Genomic DNA, 19,472 nt, shown 5'->3' with positions numbered 1-19,472 from the left:
GCCTGTGGCGAGAGAGCACCTCATGATGGGAGAACATGGCAGAGCACTGTTCCCCTCAGGGCAGCCAGGAAGCAAAGAAAAAAAGGGAAGAGACCAGAGGCCCAGTCTCCCTTCCAGGGCACACCCCAACGACCTAACTTCCTCCCGCAAAGCCCCACCTCTTAAAGGTGCCGGGATTGGAGGGTGCCTTTGGGCCAGTCAAGCCATAGCCATGTGGGGGTAGTCTTCTTGCATAATGTTAAAGGAAACACTTTGAGCAAATTAAACTTAACATCATGCGTTTGAGCAAATGATTGTTTTTCAGCAGCGGTGGGGATGGAACCCTAGGCAAGTGCCCTACACTGGGCTATCCTTCCCTCCCAGGAGCTCTGCACCCACAACACTCTCCACCAGGAGGGCAGTTTGGCTTTCGCAGGGTAACCTAAGCGGCAAAGCAGCGCAAGCCTCTGATTGGCGTGTGCCTCGAGTGGGCGTGGCGAGAACAGCTGGCAACCTGTGATTGGCTGAAACTCAAGCGTCTGTGATTGGTTGAAACCCAACTGAAATTTGTTTTTTTTGTTACACTCTTGGCTTAAAGTTTCAGTTCGTTTACTAAGTTAGGAAGCGGCTTCTTAGGGACTCAACAAGAGACCCTCTCAAGGGAATGGCTTCCTGCTTATTTAACAATAATCGGAAATCCAAAACCAAAAGGAGCAAAAAAAAAAAAAAAAATAGAAAAGAAGAAAGAAATCCGAGGTAGCTTTCCTTTCTGCACCTGCTCCTAGTGCCAGACTTCCTTTTTGACTCCGCCTAGAGAATTCCCTGTAGCCTCGCTTGTTGCCTTCTGATTGCAAAATGGCTGCTGCGGCGCCAGATATCTTATCCTATTCAAGAAAGAAAGAAGGAGGTAAGGAGGGAACCCAGCTGCATCTCCCTTTCAGCAGGAGAAAAGAGGCTTTCCTGGAAATCTCTGCTGTCTCCTCTTTCTTCAGCCTCATTGGTCAGAACTGGGTCCATAGCCAACCCTACTGGCAAGCTATCTGGGAAGCTGGGAAATAGGAACGCATTCGTGTGCGTGTTGTGTCACTAGTCACTAGGGATTGAATCCTGGGGCTCTTTACCACTGAGCAGCATCCCCAGCCCTTTTTATTTTTTATTTTGAGACAGGGTCTGGCTAAATTGCCCAGGCTGGCCCTGAACTGGCCTCCTCCTGCCTCAGCCTCCCCAGTCATGACAGGTGTGCGCCCTGGTGCTCAGCATTAGTTTGTCAATCTTGGAAATCAGTTAATAAATCCAGCCCCAAGACGGAGGCAGAGCTCAGAGGTGGAGCACTTGCCCCGAGTTTGGTTCCCAGAACAAAGAAGAAAAAAGCTAAGGTTGCCCAGCCCGCGCCCCCAAATAAAAAATGCCCCACAGGCCGCTGCGAGGAGGGTCTGTGCTAGAGATGCTCGCGGCTTTTCTTTTGGCCCGAGGCTCGGACTCTACAGCAAGGACGTTTATGACCCAGGCTGGCTCCTGCTGGCTGTGAGGAAGAGCCTTGGCGGATCAGGGGGGACTGGTCGGCTGCATTTCCAGAGCTGAACTCGGGTCCTCCTAAGAAGCAGTGACAGCTGGCGCGGTGGCACACGTCTGGAGTCCCAGAGGCTTGGGAGGCTGAGGCAGGAGGACCGTGAATTCAAATCCAGCCTCAGCAATTTAGCGTGACCCTCTCTCAAAATAAAAATAGAAAGGGCTGGGATGTGGCTCAGGGGTAGGTCACCCTGGGTTCAGTCCCCAAGACCAAACAAACCAAAAGAACCCTAACGCGACGTCTCCACTCCTGATGGGCTGGGCTTGCTGACTGATGTGGTGATCTCGGCAGAAGCATTTTGTGTACATAAGGTTAAGCCCCGATTTTGACAAGATGAAGTTCGCAGGCTGAAGTGTGTGGGGCGTGTGCCTTCCAGAGAAGGAAACCTGTGGAAGTTCCCTCGACTGCGCGGACATGCCTCTACAGACCAGGCAGCTGGAGCAACAGAAATGGAGTGTCTCCTGGTTCTGGAGACCAGAGAGGCCAAGATCAAAGTGTGGGCAGGGCTGGCTCCTAGAGCTCGGAGGGAGGGTCTATTCCGGGCCTCGGAAGTGGGCTGGGTGGCAGCGGGCGTCCTTGATTTGCAGGTAGGAACCCCAATGCCTGCCTTCTGCATTGTTCAGCTCTAGGTCCAACCTCCTCCCTTTTTAGTTTGCAGTACTGGGGGGTTTCAACCCCGGGCTTCACACAGGCTAGGCAAGGGCTCTACCACTGAGCTGCATCCCCAGCCCTTTGTATTTTTTATTTTGGCACAGGGTCTCACTAAACTGTTCAATCTGGCCTCGAGCTTACAATCCTCCTGCCTCAGCCTCCTGAGTAGCGGGGATATGAGCATGTGTCACCATGCCCAGCCCAAACCCCTCCTATTATAAGGACAGCAGTCATTGTATTAGAGCTTTAGTCAAATGTTACTTCAACTTCAGTTGATCACGTCTGCAGAGTCTAATAAGGTCATGTTCAGGAGTCAGGATTTGAACCTCTCTCTTGGAGGGACACAATTCAACTTCGACTTTCTGAACCCAGGGCCAGATGTCCAGAATAGCAGCTATGGTTGTGGGGATGCAGGAGCCTCTTACTGGGGCTTCAGTGGCAGGAGAAGAGCACGGGAGGTGGGCATTACAGGCTGGAGACAGGAGGGGCCCAGAGGGGGCTCAGAGGTGGGACATCGCCCAGCATGTGGGAGGCCCTGGACTCCATCCCCAGCCTCACCACAAGGGGAAAAAAGATGTGTATCTTATCCTGACCACTGGAGGCGCGTTCCGCTGAGGATTCTAGAATAAAGATGATCCTTGCTTTATAATGACTTGACTTGCAATTTTTCCACTGTACAATGGTGCAAAAGCAATAGTGGGCCAGGCCCAGTGGCGCACGCCTGTAATCCCAGCAACTGGGGAGGCTGAGGCAGAAGGATCATGAGTTCAAAGCCAGCCTCAGCAACTCAGTGAGACCCTGTCTCTAAATAAAATATAAAATGGAGCTGGGGATGTGGCTCAGTGGTCAAGGGGCCCTGAGTCCAATCCCTGGTACCTGCCACCCCCCAAAAGAAACAATAGCATTCTCATGCATTATGGACTCCTGGGCTCAAAGGATCCTCCTGCCTCAGCCTCCTGAGCAGCTGCCCCTACAGGGGCACACCACTGCCACTGTGTCTGGCACACTAGGAAGTTTTAAATAGCACCTGTGACTCGAGTTGTATTTCTACTATACAGCAAAGCTCCGGAAGTTCTGTACAGATTCTAGATCATTCCCTAACCCAGGGAGGCAGCAGTGAGATGCCCCTTCTTCGGGCAGGGAGGGCGGGCGGCTGGGTTTAGAACACTGCGGTAATGGCGTGTGACACTCAGGGGCACTCAACCACTGAGCCACATTCCCAGCCCTATTTTCCCTATTTTGTGTTTTATTTAGAGACAGGGTCTCACTGAGTTGCTTAGGGCCTTGCTGTTGCTGAGGCTGGCTTTGAACTCGAGATCCTCCTGCCTCAGCCTCCTGAACTGCTGGGATTACAGGCGTGGGCCACTGCGCCCAGCTGTCTTTGTACTTTAAGCATGACTGTGCCTCTCTTAGCTGAAAAGTATACAGCTGTGTAAGGAAAGATATTCATATTAGCATGTTTTCACTTCTAGGTAACCAGCTTAAGCAGATGGACTGTGATTTGTCAGGCTTCTTTTAAAATCCTCCATTTGACAAATGAAAAACTTCTAGTAACAATGTTGAACTAATGAAAAACCTGAAGAAGGGGGTGTGGCCTGGGGGCCCAGTGCTTGCCTGGCGGCCAGAGGCGCTGGGTTCCGTCCCCAGCGCTGCAAAAAACAAACGCCATCAGGGAGCATGACAAGTAAGAGAATCAACATCTTGAGGACCAAAAGCAACATCTGCTAAACTGAGCAGGAGATAATAGTCATTTAACAGAAAAAAAAAGACCTGACATTTGCCTCATGGTGTCCGTACGATTCATATAGCAGCCTGCAGTGGAGCCTCTTCCTAGGCCTCTGCCTGTGTGCACACGGCCCCAGGGATGCCAGCAAAAGTCCGGCTGGAAGCTCAGCAGTAGGGTGTGGTGGGTGTGCAGGAGGCCTCCGATTTCTTCTCCAGCACTCAAACCCAAACTAAACTAAACGGAGCCGAGCAACCTACTCTGTCTGCCCAGCACAGTGGCCCACGCCTGTAATCCCGCGGTTCAGGAGGCTGAGGCAGGAGGATCAGGAGTTCACGCCAGCCTCGGTAATTTAGCAAGGCCCTAAGCACCTTCGTGAGACCCTGTCTGTAAATAAAAAATAAAAAGGGCTGGGGATGGGGCTCCATAGTTTAGCGCCTCTGGGTTCAACCAAAACAAACAAAGAAATCCCTACTCCTGCAGATTTTCAAATACACAAAACATTGCCATCAACCGTGGAAATGCACAGGAGCAACACGGAGCGCCTGGATGGGTTCTTCCTACTCAAACTTTGCTTCCTTCTACCTTCATTCCCCCAATGCCTCCATTCCCCTGCCTCTGGTCACCAGGTGTTCCACCCCAGGACTGCAACAGCCCCAACACTGCAGCTTATTGCTTTCTGATCTCAAAGAAAGAACCTGCAGGACTCCATGGAGAGGTTTTGGACATGTCTCTACTTACACGGTGGAGGGCCACCTCGTGCCAACTTACAGCCAAGGATCCTGTTTCCAGGTCCTCTCCCAAGGACTGGAGGTAAGGACAGTGGCCATCTTCCCTCCAGGCTCCCTGTCCCCATGTTCTTTGGAGACCTCCTTATCCAGCCGCAGGCCCTCCAGGACCCGACTGGCTTCTAACCCAACAGCACCCACTCGGCTCTCTTCTCCTGCGACTTGCACATGTGAAGGAGCCAGGCCCTGCTTGTCTGTCTGTGCCTGCCTTCTTCACTCACCACAGTGTCCTCTGCAGCATTTCAAAGTCCATACCCTTCACTACATCTTCAAAATCTCTTGCTAGATGACCAAGGATTCCCCGTATCCAGGGATCCTGAACACCTGGGGGCGCCCTCTGCCTACTATAGACATTGCCCAGGCACCCAAACACCTTCGTTATGAATTCAGTGACATTTTTCTACTGTCATCGAGTTGACCTGAAAATTACATTTTCAGCAAACTCATAAAGGCTCTAATGATTTACAGTGTCATGAAAATCATAAAATGAAATGCTCTTGAAAGAAATCTAAGCGTGGCATGGTGGCACAGATCTGTCATTCTAGTGATTCAGGAGACTGCACAGAGGTGATGGTTCAAGGCCAGCCTCCCCAACTTAGGAAGATCCTGAGCAATTTAGCAAGACCCGGTGTCAAAGCGTAAATAAATAAAGGTCTGGGGGATGCAGTTCAGTAGCAAGCAACCTGGGGTTCTGTCTCCAGTAGGAAAGAAAGAGGAAGAAGAAAAGGAAGAAACCTATCACACTTCACACTTTAAATTGTTTAAGATGGTAAATTTTTTTATAACTTTATTTTTATGTGGTGCTGAGGATTGAACCCAGGGCCTTGCACATGTAAGGCGAGCGCTCTACCGCTGAGCCTTTTAGAGGATACTAAGGCTTGGTCAATTAAGACATACTGATGCATAGGTGCCTAAGACAAATTGGTGTCCCAAATCTACTTACTTAATAAAATAATAAAGGTGCCTGTCATCCCAGTGTCTCCGGAAGCTGAGGCAGGAGGATCACAAGTTCAAAGCCAGCCTCAGTAAATTTAGCAAGGTCCTAAGCAACTCAGTGAGCCCCTGTCTCAAAAAATATATATTTTTTTAAGGGCTGGGGATGTGGCTCAGTGGTTAAGAGCCCTTGAGTTCAATCCTCCTTACCAAAAAAAAAAAAGGAAAATAAAATAGAAAAATTAAAATAGGGGAAGTAGAGTCAGTAATCCAGGGGAAAAGGCCAGTAGGAACGAAAGAGGAAAACTTTGAACCGCCCGCGGTTACACTTTAGCCAAATTTGATTCCTGATCTCTCTCGGCCTCAGCTTCCCCTGCACCGCGCGAAGGGCCTGGTTTCTCTTCTCCCAGGGGCACGTGGGCAGCACGCGCTGAGGATGAGGAGGCTCTGCCACCGAGCTCCAGCCCAGCCCTGGGGGCGTTACTTTCTATGTCCCTCTCTCTCCTGTGCCCTAGCGTCGCGAGTGGGACGAAGATTTCTGGACTAGGAAAGCGCTTTCAAAGCTAAAACTTGTTGCCAATTCAGTCTCTCATACTACCCGGATCATCTCCCCATATGGTCCACGGGCGCGCCCTGGCGGCCGGGCAACTCCTGGCTGACGCCGTCAGACCACGTGTGAAATTGAGGCCACCATCTTTAATCCGGGCAGCGGCCATCTTGGTAAAGGTGATGTTCTAGATTATACCTTCTGTCCACCATTCTGGCTCTCCAATATATGAACTGAGAACAAATAATGAAGATTCACGAAATATCCTCGTTTTATTAAGAAGAAGAAATGGCTGATAACTTACAGTCGGATCGAGGCCCGGCCAGAATTTCCTTTACCAAGATGGCCACGGCATGGTTACGTAATAAGAGCGCGACACCGGAAAGCCAACGCGCAGGCTCTGTAGTGACGTCACGGAGGCGCGACCGGGCCGGCGCTGGAGGAAGGAGGTAGGAGCATCGGCGGTGCGGGCGGAGCCCGTGTGTAAAGGGGCCGTCGGGCCCTGCCGGGATTGCTCCGCGCGGGTCTGCCCGCGGGCAGGCTGGAGGGAGGGTTCTCGGGGACGGGAGCACCTCTGGTGCCCAGTCTTGACAGCTCCCGCGGTGGGGCTGTGCCCATTTCTCAGACCCAGGGACTGAAACCCAGAGGGCATCGTGTTGGAGGCCGCCCAGCCCCACGGTGCACTGAGCAGCTTGCACCCGGAGGAGGACCGAGCAGGATGCGGACATTCTCTGGCTGCGGCGTTAGGGGTTGGGCTGGGGTGGCCCCGGGGGATACAATTGGGAGGGCTTCTTGGAGGAGGCAGCGTTGAGCTTTATCCTCTGTTTCATTCACCTGCGATCAGTCACGTGGGTCTCAGTTCCCACCCCCTGGACCCCATCCCTGCGGGTCCTCAAGTCCACCGCCTCACCCACCCCGAGGGCTCTGTCTCGCCGCTGGAAGGCCACACCTTCCTGTCATCCTGGAATGGGAGTCCCCCGTTTCCCGAGCTGTCTCCTGCACTCCTCCGCAGGCTGGGTTCCCTCTTTTCGTTTTTTTCTTTTTCTTTTTTTTCTAATATTTTTAGTTGTAGATGGACACAATACCTTTATTTTATTTATTTTTATGTGGTGCTGAGGATTGAACCCAGGGCCTCGCACATGCTAGGCAGGTGCTCTGCCACTCAGCCCCAGCCCATTTTGTACCTTTTCTAAGGGGCCATCAACCCAGGCAGGGTCAGAGAGCCCCCTCCCAGTGCCCTGAGTGTCCTCACAGCTCTGATTGTGTCTGAGGGGGCGTGGTGCTGGGGATTGAAGCCAGGGCCTGTGCATCAGTGCTCTGCCACTGAGCTGCAGGTCCAGCCTGGCCAGTTGCATCTTGTAACTCCTGTCACTCATCTATCTTCCCGTCAGTCTGGGAGTCCTGTGCACCCAGGCAGCTCACGGCCACTTCTTTCCATACACCCCACACCCACTAGTTACTGTGTGTGTTTGTTGAGTGACCTGCAGAAAAGAAAGGGTGACTGTGTTAGCTTGGCCAGCTGAGCCTGACCGTTTAAACAACAAATAGGCTTTCTCTGACGTGGAGGGTGGGATTCCTGCTCATTCAGTTCTGGTGAGGCATCTTTCTGCTGTGTTGCCGGCCACCTGCTCACTCCAGCCTGGTGGGAAAGAGGGACACTTATCAGGTAACCATATAAATGAATCTAAAATAGCAACCCAGGTACATGTCTCCAAGAGAGGTTTGTGACCTGAAAGAATCGGAGAAGGTCTCAGGGAAGGCTTCCTGCAGGTGGGAACTCCTGGGTCTGGCCCTGAAGTTTAAATAGGCGTTTACTACATAAAAAGAGGGGCAAAGAGTACCAGGTGGAGGGAATAGCAAGTGCAAAGGCCCTGAGGTGGAAACCTGCTTGAGGATTTGAAGAACAGCAAAGAGGCCTCTCAGTGAGGGAAGGGGAGAAGCAAGGAGAGGTGGGAAAAGCAGCAAAGAGGGGCTTAGCGAGAGCCTGGGTTCCTCGTCTGCATATGAGCAGTGACCCCACCTGCCGTGGTCTCCTGGGGCTTCCAGATGGGTTTTCTGCGGGTGTACTGTAAGACTCAGGGGTCTGAGGAAGGGCTGGGAGAAGTGGGGCTTCGGGGACCTCAGCTAGTCACACAGCCAGCTCTTGTGCCAACACTCCTTGGTGCAACTCATGTCCCCACTCTGCCCTGCTCCGCCCAGCCTCAGGGTTGAGGGGCTCCAGTGACCCCAGCATCTTGACCTGCACTGATGTTTCTTGGGGGGGCAGCTGGGGGACCCTGGAGCACGACAGTGGTTAGGGACACAGGACTGAGGGGCTGGGAAGGGCTGGAATCCTGGCTTTCCGCTGCCAGCCCTGGGATCTGACACTGTCATAGCCTCGTCTGTGAACCCCCCAGGCCCAGCCAGGGACGCAGTGGTTTAGAATGTGCCCGGTGTGACCTGCGCTCAGCTCCCAGTTACAATCACTGCCTGGTTCAGAGGGGTTCAGGCTTAGCCCTGCCCACGACACTATGGTGCAGCCCCCCCAGCCTCGCCAGCCTCACCACAGCCGCGGCCGGAGCAGCCTCAGCGAGCACGTGTTCATGGCCTGCTCGGAGCTGCCTCGGCCCAGGACCCCTCGCCTGTCGACTCTGCCCTCCCTCTTGCCCTTCCCCCTGCTCCCCACTGGCCTGCAGTGGCCTCTGCAGTGGCCTGTAAGGCACAGCCCTTTCCTGCCAACGGGCCTTTGCACGTCCTTGCCTCTGTCCAGAACCTCCCCTCAGTGGCTGCTGCGCACAGGCTGGTGTCAGGGTTTCTGGAGGGGTGGGGGATGGGGGGGCTCGACACTCCAGGGCCCCAAGTCCCTGCAGCATCCTTCCTGTCATCTGAGAAGCTGGCTTTGGAAGTGACACTTCATGTAGAGCCCTGTGTGACCTGGCGGGGAACTGGGCTTCCCCACCTTTGAGTGGGGCTAATGACAGCTCCAGGTTTCTGGTTTGGGGAGCACCCTGTGGAGCTGGGCTGCATAAGGTGCTCCACTAAGGAAAGGTGGCACCTGCCGTTGGTGCGTGAGGTCCCCAGCATCTGCTGTGGGAGTCACTGGCTCTGAGACTGAGTCCTGCTAGAGGCAGAGTGGGAGGGGACACTGGGGCCCACTGTAGAATGACTCAGAAAAGCCAAAAAGCTGAAACTACGCAGATGTCCAGCAGATGCCCGTTGGCAGACGAGTGGATAAACAAAGCCTGGCACGTCAGCAGGGCGTGGTGGAACACAGGGTGATCCAGCTACTTGGGGCTGAGGCAGAAGGTCATGAGTTCAAGGCCAATGTCAGCAACTTAAGTCTGGGAGTGTGGCTCAGTGATACAGCACCCCTGGGTTCAATCCCTGGTACCCTGAAAAGTGGCTTATCCGTCAGTGGAATATTACGCAGCCATGAAAGGAATGAAGCATTGACGGGCTTCAAGACACGGAGAAGGAGCCTGGAGAACGTGAGGCTGAGAGGCAGAAGCCATGCGCAAAGGGACATGGAACATGTGGTTCCGTTCATGTCAAGTGTCCAGAACATCCTGTCACCAGAGACCCAGAGAAGATCAGGGCCTGGGATGGGGAGTGACTGAGAGGGGGTGGGGTCTCCTGATGGGATGGGAAGGCGCTGGGCCTAGAAGAGGTGGTGGCTGGATCACATGGGGGTGTAGAGCAGCACTCGGGTCACTGCGCCCCTTTAGGTGGCTCACTTTGCAGATTTGGGGGTGATGTTTGTTTTTGTGATCCCGGGGCACCCCAGCCCTGAGCCATGTCCCCTGCTTTTTATTTTTTATTTTGGGACAGGACCTCATTAGGTTTCCTAGGCTGGCCTCAAACTTTCGACCCTCCTGCCTCAGCCCCTTATTTCTGGGGTGACAGGCACCAGTTGACCTTGATAAAATATCAGAGAGGGAGGAGACCACGAGGTCTCCCAGGGGGTGACAGCACCACGTGTGGTTGGGGTGCCGGGGGTTGGCAGCACCCCTTCACCGCCGTGTCCTCCCCCTGCAGCCTGCTGAGGGATGCCCAAGAAGTTCCAGGGCGAGAACACCAAGTCGGCAGCGGCCCGGGCACGGAGGGCTGAGGCCAAAGCGGCAGCTGATGCCAAGAAGCAGAAGGAGCTGGAGGATGCCTACTGGAAGGACGAGGACAAACACGTCATGAGGAAGGAGCAGCGCAAGGTGGGCAGCTGGGTGGAGTGGGGGGGTCTGGCCTGAAAGGTTGGTGGGGGGGAGGTGGAGACAGCGGGTGCAGCTTGTTCAAAGGCCCTGGGGTGGTGAGCGCTGGCCTCATTTAGGGAATGGCGGGCCAGGCCCCTCCTCTCTGCAGAGGGTGCAGCTAGACTGGTCAGTCCTGCTGGAGAGTTCAGCTCCTGAGGGACATGTGGCAATGTCTGGAGGTGTGTTTGGTTGTCACAATTAGCGAGGAGGGGCCACTGGCATCTGGTGTGGAGGCTAGGGGTGCGGCTCAGCACCTGTGATGCAGGGAGGGTTGGGTGCCGGGTGCCGGCAGAGCTGCAGCTGGGTGCTGAGCCCACAACCTGCTCCCCAGGGCTGCTTGGTTCAGGGCGGTGCTGACCTGCTGCGGCCAGTAGGTGGTGCCAGCGACCCACACCAGCCACGTCCTGGTTTCTGTAGTCTGGTGAGGTGCGCTGATCCGCCAGAGGGCTACTGTCCTCCAATCCAGTTGTGGCCACCAGGGTGCTTGACCTGGTTCCCCTCGGCCTGTGTGGGGCTGCTCCTGTCTTGTTTTCAGCAAGCCCAGAATGTCACTGGTTTCCCTCTCTGCGCCCTCATGATGCCCTGGGACCTGGGACGTCTTTATCTTTTCTTTAGAGGCGGGTCTCTAGGGCCGCAGGGAGGCTTGGTGGCAGAGCGCCGGCTGGCCTTGAGGCTCTGAGATCGCACCTCTGGCTGCATCGGCGGCCTTCCCTCCCTGCCCCACGTCCTTCCTTCCCCTCATCCAAAGTCCCCAGCAGCCCGGCCGAGAACTCAGAGGAAAAACGGGATTGGCCAAAATCCCGCCTCCAGACCGAGACCCCCGAGACCCCCAGCCACAGCCTGGGAGCGGGTCATGCCCCGAGCTCGGGCCCCGGGACCCCTCCCGTGGCCTGCGCTTGGGTGTGGGGTGGTCGCCGTCCTCTGAGTGAGGACACCGAGGCACAGAGAGAGCGGCAGCGGGAGCACTGTCCTGGTGGGTGGGCCACACGCCACTGCAGTGGGGACAAGCTGGGGGCTAGACGTTGACACAGGTGCACAGAAGTGGCCTTGGACAGTGCTGGGGGGCTGCCTCCACACACCTGCCTCCCCTGCTCCAGAACCTTCCGCGCTCCCCTTGCCCCTCCCCGCAGCCCCCTCCCAACCGCAGTTGCCATCGGTGGGCGGGCATCGCGCCCCAACGCCAGCGCTGGACCCGCTGGCCCCTGAATGAGGTGGTCGCTGACTCCGGGCACTTTAACCCTGAGGTCCCGCCTTCGTGGATGAAGAGCCGGGACCTTGGGGCGGATTAGGTCAGATCAGGTCATGGGGTGGCGCCCCTGATGGAGCCCTGGACGCTGTCTTGACAAGCCATGCCACCTCCATTCCCATAGACCCAGCCCCTGGCCTCTCTCTGACCTCCAGAACCAAAATAAACCTCTTTCCTTTGTGGAGTCAGCCTGCCTGGGCGTGTCGCTGTAGCATTGCAAAGTGCACCTATACTGGTGGCAGGTTCCCCGTGTCCACGGTGGCCCTCACTTGGACACTCCGCATTTAGTGGCGCTGCCGATGGCTCTTCTCCACCATCCTGTGGCGGCCTGGGGTCCCGCCGGCCCCTCCCTGTTCCTCCGTGAGAGCTGCACAGGGTCCTGGTGGGAGGTGAAGGTCAACAGTCAAGAGCACTATTTTGATGAAAAAAAAAATCCAAACCACTGACCTCCAGTCCCCACTGTCCTGACCCCCAAGCACCTGTCACCCGCCCTGTGCTTCCACCGGTGCCCCGCTCTGTCCTGGCTGCTCAATGGCTGCACCAAGACCCGGAGCCTGGCGGTGGCATTTCACATTGGCCATGAGCACTGCCGGCCGCTGGGTTCCAGCTCAGCCCTTTATGAGGCTCAGTTTGGGGGGTTTTGGTACCAGCTCCTGAACTCAGGGGCACTTACCACCGAGCCCCATCCCAGCCTTTTTAATATTTTATTTAGAGACAGGGTCTTGCTAATTTGCTGAGGCTGGCTTTGAACTCACAATCCTCCCGCCTCAGCCTTCACGAGCTGCCGGGGTGACAGGACTGCGCCACCACACCTGGCATAAGGTTCATTTTTGATGGCTCTGAAGTGTTCCACCAAGTGGCGGTGTCCTTGCCCCACCACCCACGCTGCCAACTGCTAACTGTCCTGCTGTATGGAACTGAGTGGCCTTTAAAAAGTTGTGTGTGTGTGTATGAGGATATGTGCCAGTGTGTGCAAGTATGGGTGTGAATGTGTCAGTGTGTGTGTGTGCATGTGTGTGTGCATGTGTGAGTATGTGTGTGACTGTAGTGTGTGGTTGTGTGTATGAGTGAGTGTGCGTGTTTATGTGTGTGTATGTATGCCTGTGAGCATATCTATGAATGTGTTTAAGTGACTGTGCATGAGTGTTCAAGTGTGTGAGTGTATGCACATGTGCGTATGTGTGTGAGTGTATGTATATGTGTGCACGTGTATTTGAGCATGCCTTTTTGAGTGTGCATGTGTGTCTGATTTGAGTACAAGAGGAAGTGTGTCTGAGTGTGCAAGTGGGTGTGTGTCAATGTGTCTGAGAGTGTGAGTGCATATGAGTGTGTGAGAGTGGGGGTGTGCATATGTGTGATTGTGTTTGTGCATGACCGTGCAAGTATGTGTCAGTGTGTTGTGTATAAGTGTGAGTGTACATGTGACTGGGTGTGTGTATGTGAGTGAATGAGTGCACGTGTACATGTGTGTGAGTGTGTGTGAGCACTGTGCACACACTTGTATGTATTTCAGTGTGTATGTGGGTGTGAGAGTGCACGGGTGTATGTGCATGTATGTGTGAATGTTAGTACATGTGTATTTGAGTTTCAGTGCATGTATGTTGGGGGGTGTGAGTATACATATGAGTATGCATGTGTGCATTGTGTGTGTGTGTATGTGTGAATGAAAGTGTATGTGGTGTCTGGTTGTGGTTGTTGTATGTTTGTGTGAACATTCATGTTTATGAGTGTGACTGGATGTATGTGTTTTTGAGTGTGAGTTTATGTGATTGTGTGTGTATGTATGGGTATGAATGTGTGATTGTGTATGAGTGTGTGTTCAAGTGTATGTATGTACACTGTAAATTTGCCAGTTGTGAGTGATTTTGTGTGTCAGTGTGTATATGTATGAGCATTTTGGATCAGTGTGTGTGAGTGCATGTGTTTATATAAGTGTATGTGTATATAGGTGTGTGTGTCTGTGAGTGTGCATACATGACTATGTGTGAGTAATTGCGTTTGAATGTGTATGTGTGTGAATGTGTTAGTACGTGTGTATTTGTGTGTGTGTGTGTGCGCGTGCACACGTGTGCGATTGTGCGTGTTTCCTGGTGGTGGGCCAGGCCTGGGCTGGTGCTGGCGGGCTCCGCCTCCCACCTGTGCGCCCAGCCCCGTCTTGAAGGACGCCTTGGTTTGGGACAGGCCCCCTGCGCTGACCGGGCTGGTCTTGAACTCCTGTGCGCAGGTGTCCCTCCTGCCTCAGCCTAGCAGCTGGGCCACAGGCGGCCACCACCACACCCTAACAAAAGTTGGATGCTTGTCTCACACTGCTGCCCGGGCCTGTAGCAGTGATGACCACGTGCTTCCTGTCCTTCCTGAGTTGTTGGAACCTTCCAGAATCCTTCCATTCTGGCACACTTCTGTCAGCAGCTGCTGGGCACCCGAGGGCTGGGCACAGCGGGCTGGCTGCCTGGAGGAGAGGTGGCACCCTGTCTGTGGTACAGCAGCCCCGGGAGGCAGAGCTGCCAACTCCGCCTCCCTCCCTCTTCTTAGGAAGCCACGTGTCACATGCCTCCACTGTGGGGTCCCACTCATGACCCCATCCAATCAGAACACTCCTAGGCTGCACTTGCTAACACCATCAACACCCCATCCTGGGGACCGAGTTCCTGGCACGTGAGCTTTGGGGACATGTTCCAACCACAGCCCACGGCCAGCACCAGGGAGCCATGGAGGAGGAGGGCACTTGGGATGGGACCCCGCCTGCTTTCCCTCCTCCTGCCTGTGTCTGGCCAGCGCCCAGAAAGCCACCACCCACAACCAAGGCTCACGGGTCATCAGAGGGCTGGAAGGTGGATCTTGAGTACAGAGAAGAGCCACCTGGTGTAGTGGGCAGGCTCAGGGGCGCCAGAGTGGCCAGGGAGGAGGCCGGCAAGGGCACTCCAGGCTAGGAAGAGCCAGCGCAAAGGGCCTGAGGCAGAGTGGCACTGGAGCAAAGTAGGTAGGGGAGTGCGCGTGCGCCAGCATGGGTCGAGGAGCCTCTGACTCGTGGGACACTGATCTCAGAGTCCAGTGGCCCTGCCTCAGTGCCCAGGCCCAGAAGTGGGCAGAGCCCAGTGGCCACATTTAAACACCTTTGACTTTAGCCCCCTCCCACTTTCCTCCTGTGCAGCCTGGCCTTAGGCGTGAGGACCCCTCTTCTGGGACCTCAGTTCTGCCAGGTCTGTCTGGGGATTCAGGTGGTGCCCCAGGGAATGCTGCAGGTGTCCTTGGGAGAACTTGGCGAACGAAGTCCCAGGCGTGAACAGGCAGATGGGGTGTCTGAGGGCAGGGCCTGTGGGGTGCCAGGCAGATGGCGGGGCGCATCCTGCGCTGCAGTTGGGCTACAAACAGACCGGAACCTCCCCTCCCCCCACAGGTGGCGGGCAGTGGCCAAGGCAAGTCCCACAGACCAGCTGTCCCTCACCAGCTGCCTCAGGGCCGGGTCGGGACCTACCCCACCCTCACTAATAGGCTGGGGACATTTGGACAGTATGTTCCCCAGCTGCCAAAGGAGCCCAGACTTCCCAAGCTCTTGGAATCAAAAGCAGACCCCTTGCGGGTGTTGAGGCTGCTCGTCGCCCAGTCCCCCACCCTCCTGCTCCTCTCCTGCCGCCGCTCCCCTGGCTGCCCATTGCAGCCACACCAGCCTTCAAACCCATCAGGTCCTTTGAACCTGCCACGCCCTTCACCAAGGCAGGCCCCACTCTGGCCACCCCTCCTCCTGTCCCCAGTCCCTTCTCCAAGTGCTGCTGCTTTTCCTGGCCAGGGTCCCCTGTTGCCCACATTCCTGTAGGACCGGAGCCTTTCCCTTGGGCAGCCCCTGGGCCCATCTTGCGCCCCGCTGTGTCCCCGCACCCAGCACAGAGTACGACACCGCCAGGCCTCCGTGCAGGTTGGCTGGGATGACCACCAGGACCCCGCGTGCCAGTCGGGTGCAGTGAGGTGGCTTCCCGAGCCTGACACCAGTCCCCACAGGAGGAGAAGGAGAAGCGGCGCCTGGAGCAGCTGGAGCGCAAGAAGGAGACGCAGCGCCTGCTGGAGGAGGAGGACTCCAAGCTCAAGGGTGGCAAGGCGCCCCGGGCGGCCCCCAGTAAGGTCACCCGCGCCCAAATTGAGGACACACTGCGTCGGGACCATCAGCACAGGGATACCGTCGACACAGGTGGGCTGCCTGTCACTATGGAGTGGCCCTCTTGGCCACTGAAGGCTGAACCCTGGGATGTACCCCGGGGTCTGCAGGCCTCCTTTAATGTGAAGGGTGGCTGGGACGTCACAGGTGTGCGCATGCGTGTATTGATCCACACCCACTCGCCAGGGCTGGTGCTCCCCAGAGTGCTAGTGGGAGGTCCGAGCCCTGTGTGGGGCGCTGCGTGAGGGCCTTGGGGGATGAGGAGCGTGTGGCCGGCAGGGCTGGGCACAGGGGCGGCCCCCTCCCGGTCAGACCCAGCTCCTCTCGGCACCCTCCTCCCTCGCTGGCTGCTTCTGCCGCTGCCTCATCATCTTGGAACTCTGCATCTCTGACTCTGTGTCTCTGTCACCACCCACCCGGCCGTCTGCCTGTCCCAAGCAGAGAAAACCAAGAGCCATCTGGAGGTGCCACTCGAAGAGAACGTGAACCGCCGCGTGCTGGAGGAGGGCAGCGTGGAGGCGCGCACCATCGAGGACGCCATCGCTGCACTCAGGTAGGGGCGGGGCGGAGCGGGCGCCGGGTGGGAGGGGCCGCGGGGCGGGGCCAGGCCTCCCAACGGGGTGGGGTGGGGACCTGGGCCTGGACACCTCCACCCCACCCCACCACCTTGCAAGGACCCAGCGCCCTAATGCCCGCCCCTGTGCGCTCCCAGCTTGGCGGAAGAGGCGGACCGGCACCCCGAGCGCCGCATGCGGGCAGCCTTCACCGCCTTCGAGGAAGCGCAGCTGCCGAGGCTCAAGCAGGAGAACCCCAACATGCGGCTGTCGCAGCTGAAGCAGCTACTGAAGAAGGAGTGGCTGCGCTCTCCGGACAACCCCATGAACCAGCGGGCCTTGCCTTTCAACGCCCCCAAGTGAGACCAGAACTGGGGGGACCGCCCTACAGGCGGTCCAGGCCACGACTCGACTGCGAATGCCCTTTCACTGGGTCAGCTCTGAGGATTTCAGAGAGTCCAGGGACCCTGGTACCTGTCCCTGGGGCTGTGCGCCATCACCGCCAACCCTCTTTCGCCAGTGGGTCCCTGCTCTGAGTGACACCCTCAATATCCCGCGGCACCTGTGGAGCCCCGGGACTGAGCACCCAATAAAGGCGGTGGGCAAGGCCTGTGTGCATGGGTAGCTGCGGAGGGTTGGCCAGAGGTGGGGAGCGCGCTGGCAGTGTTCTCGATGGGTACCGGCCCTTACCTGAGCTGAGACCATGGCTGGGAAAGGCAAGGGCCCCACTTCAAGCTATGACACTTGTCCACTGAGACCCGGATGACCTTTTCCTGCAGCCTGCAGGGCTCAGAGACATGTGCTGGCCCAAGGTCATGTAGCATTTCAGGGCCAGGGAGACAGGAGAGCTGGAGGCCAGTGTTTATCTGCCACCATAGTTGGGGTGAGGGGATATTGGTTCCTCTGCTGTCATCTCTACAGGGGAGGCGTCTGGGAGGGATTCTGGGCTGGCTTCCCACTGGTGGATTTCTCCTGAGCCTGCCTTACAGGATGAGTCAGATGGCATCCTGAGGGGGGACGAGGGCGCTGAGCTGGCAGGGCCCAGAGGCTGCAGCAGGCAGGTGGATCTGGGTGGGAACAAGCATCCTATCAGACTGTGGGAAAGACAGGGTGGGCTTTGACCCCATTTCTGGCTTCTAGAACCCATAATCCATGGAGAGAGGGTCAGCAGGCGGGTTCACGAGGCTGTGGGGTGAGCACATTGCTTGGGTCATGGGGGAGGAAAGCCAGGTCTGATCCAGGCTGTGCCTTCACCCATGAGGGCTGGTAGTGGCCAATCATCTGTAGCACTTGACTTTGTGGGCTCAGGGACAGAGGGCAGGACAGCATCTGGCCCTGGGAATGGCTATGAGGCAAGGGAAAGATCCAGGCACTTGGGAGGCTGAGGCTGACCACAAGTTTGAGGCCAGCCTGTGTGACTTAGTGAGACCATGTCTCAAAAACAAAGGGTTGGGAGGTGGCTCTGTGGTAGAGTGCTTGCCAGCACTGTAGGCCCTGGGTTCAATCCCTACTACCACATACACAAGCAATAGATATTTGTTGAGTGCCTGCTGTATGCCAGGCCTTGGTACTGTAGGAATTGAGATCACCCATGATGGGCATTGGGGGGGGGGGGTTGGCGATTTTGCTGGGCTGCTCTTAGGGCTCCCATCTAGGGCAGGCCCTACCTGTGCCCACTGCTCCTTGACCTCGGAGCCTTCAGCACAGCAGTTCTGTTCCCCTCCACACCTCTGCCCTGTTGGTTCCTCCCACCAGGAGAGATGCAGGTCCCCACAGATGGGGACCCAGCTTAGAGAGTCTGGGCTGGGGGCTGGGGATGTGGCTCAAGCCGTAGAGTGCTCGCCTGGCATGCGTGGGGCTCTGGGTTCGATCCTCAGCACCACATAAAAATAAAAAAATTTTAAAAAAAAATAAAGAGAGTCAGGGCTGGGGTGAAGTGGGCCAGCCTCCGCCCAGAGGTAGGGAAGGTCTCAAGGAGGAGGGACGTAAAGGATGCATAGGAGTTCTTCACCCAAGCAAAGGACAGAAATGCAAAAGGAACTTACAGAGGCCTGGCAGTCACAACTCCTGTGACCAGGGAAGGTGCATTGATAGTTGGCTACAGCTGAAGAATAGCATGGCCGATGCTGAATGGTGGTCACTGACATTAAAGGCTCCCCAGCAGGACTGGAGCTGTGGCCAGAGGGGCTCACCTGCCCTGCATGCCCTAAGCCCGGGTTCCATCCCCACTATAGGAAAGAACCACCCAACATAGATTGAGCCCAGGTCCCCCAGGAGCCAACCCTGGGACTAGGCCTTCAGGGTTTGGGGGGGATACAGAAAAAGCCCCAGGAAGCCTCAGTGAGGATTAAGGGACTGGAGGGTACAGTGAGTGCCTAGCAGGGGTGCTAAGGAAGGGAATGGGGACTGTACCAGCCAAAAGAACTGCCCCTAGATGCCAGGCCCAGCCAAGCATGTGGCAGCAGCATCAGAGTCTTGGGACAAGGCCAGTTTATCCATGGGTGCAGGTGCCCTAGCCAGAGAACAGGTCCAGATAACGCTCCACAAATGGAGGCCTGGGTTCGAATCCCATCTGCCCCTCTTTTAAGATCTCGGGCAAGGGCCTTAATGGTCTAAGCCTCAGTTTCCTCCCCTATAAAACGGGGGGCGGGAGGAGAGACAGTCCCGGCCCCAGGCTGTCTTGAGAATCCTCGAGCCTGGGAAGGGCGAGTGCTAAAGAGGGGCTTGGCAAAGGAACCTCCCGCGTGACAGCGGGGGAGGAGGGAAGGTCGGGGGTCAGTGGTAATGAGCCTGTTGGAAACAGCCAGGCGGGAGCATCAGTCTCGTCCGGGAACGGAGTGGGGCTTCACCGAGACGGTGGGGCGCCTGGGCGTATCGGCGCGTGGCATGATCTCCTGGAGACCGGTAAAGGGACCAGAATGAAGCTAAAACTCAGGACTGGAGCCGAGAGCCTCGCCTTGAGTCCTCAGACATAAAAGACAAAGCGGATAACTTTGTTCCTTCGGATAGAAAAGACCCAGCTCGCTCCGGCCCCGCCCCTGCGGAATTCCAGGCCTGCGCCTGCGCGCTGGCAACTGGGAATCCCCGCTCCAGGAGGGGGCGTGAGAG

At 56.3% G+C, this 19,472-nt stretch overlaps 1 protein-coding gene across 2 annotated transcripts; it reads left to right on the top strand.

Moving 5' to 3' along the window:
- The first annotated feature begins 6,601 nt into the window (after window positions 1-6,601).
- On the top strand, window positions 6,602-16,972 carry Ccdc124 (coiled-coil domain containing 124). 2 transcript variants are annotated; one of them, XM_076870367.2, is made up of 5 exons: window positions 6,602-6,640; window positions 10,206-10,375; window positions 15,657-15,843; window positions 16,252-16,363; window positions 16,523-16,972. In XM_076870367.2, exons 2-5 carry the CDS (start codon window positions 10,217-10,219, stop codon window positions 16,725-16,727), a joined length of 663 nt encoding a protein of 220 aa, XP_076726482.2. In that variant the 5' UTR covers window positions 6,602-6,640; window positions 10,206-10,216; the 3' UTR covers window positions 16,728-16,972. The 2 variants fall into 2 exon arrangements, with proteins under 2 accessions (XP_076726482.2, XP_076726472.2); XM_076870357.2 differs by having other exon boundaries at window positions 16,249-16,363.
- The last annotated feature ends 2,500 nt before the right edge of the window (window positions 16,973-19,472 follow it).

Source organism: Callospermophilus lateralis, chromosome 1 (genome assembly GCF_048772815.1).
Source record: "Callospermophilus lateralis isolate mCalLat2 chromosome 1, mCalLat2.hap1, whole genome shotgun sequence".
Taxonomy (NCBI): domain Eukaryota; kingdom Metazoa; phylum Chordata; class Mammalia; order Rodentia; family Sciuridae; genus Callospermophilus; species Callospermophilus lateralis.
Note: the sequence above shows the minus strand (reverse complement) of the source record. Positions and strands in the feature narration are given on the sequence as shown.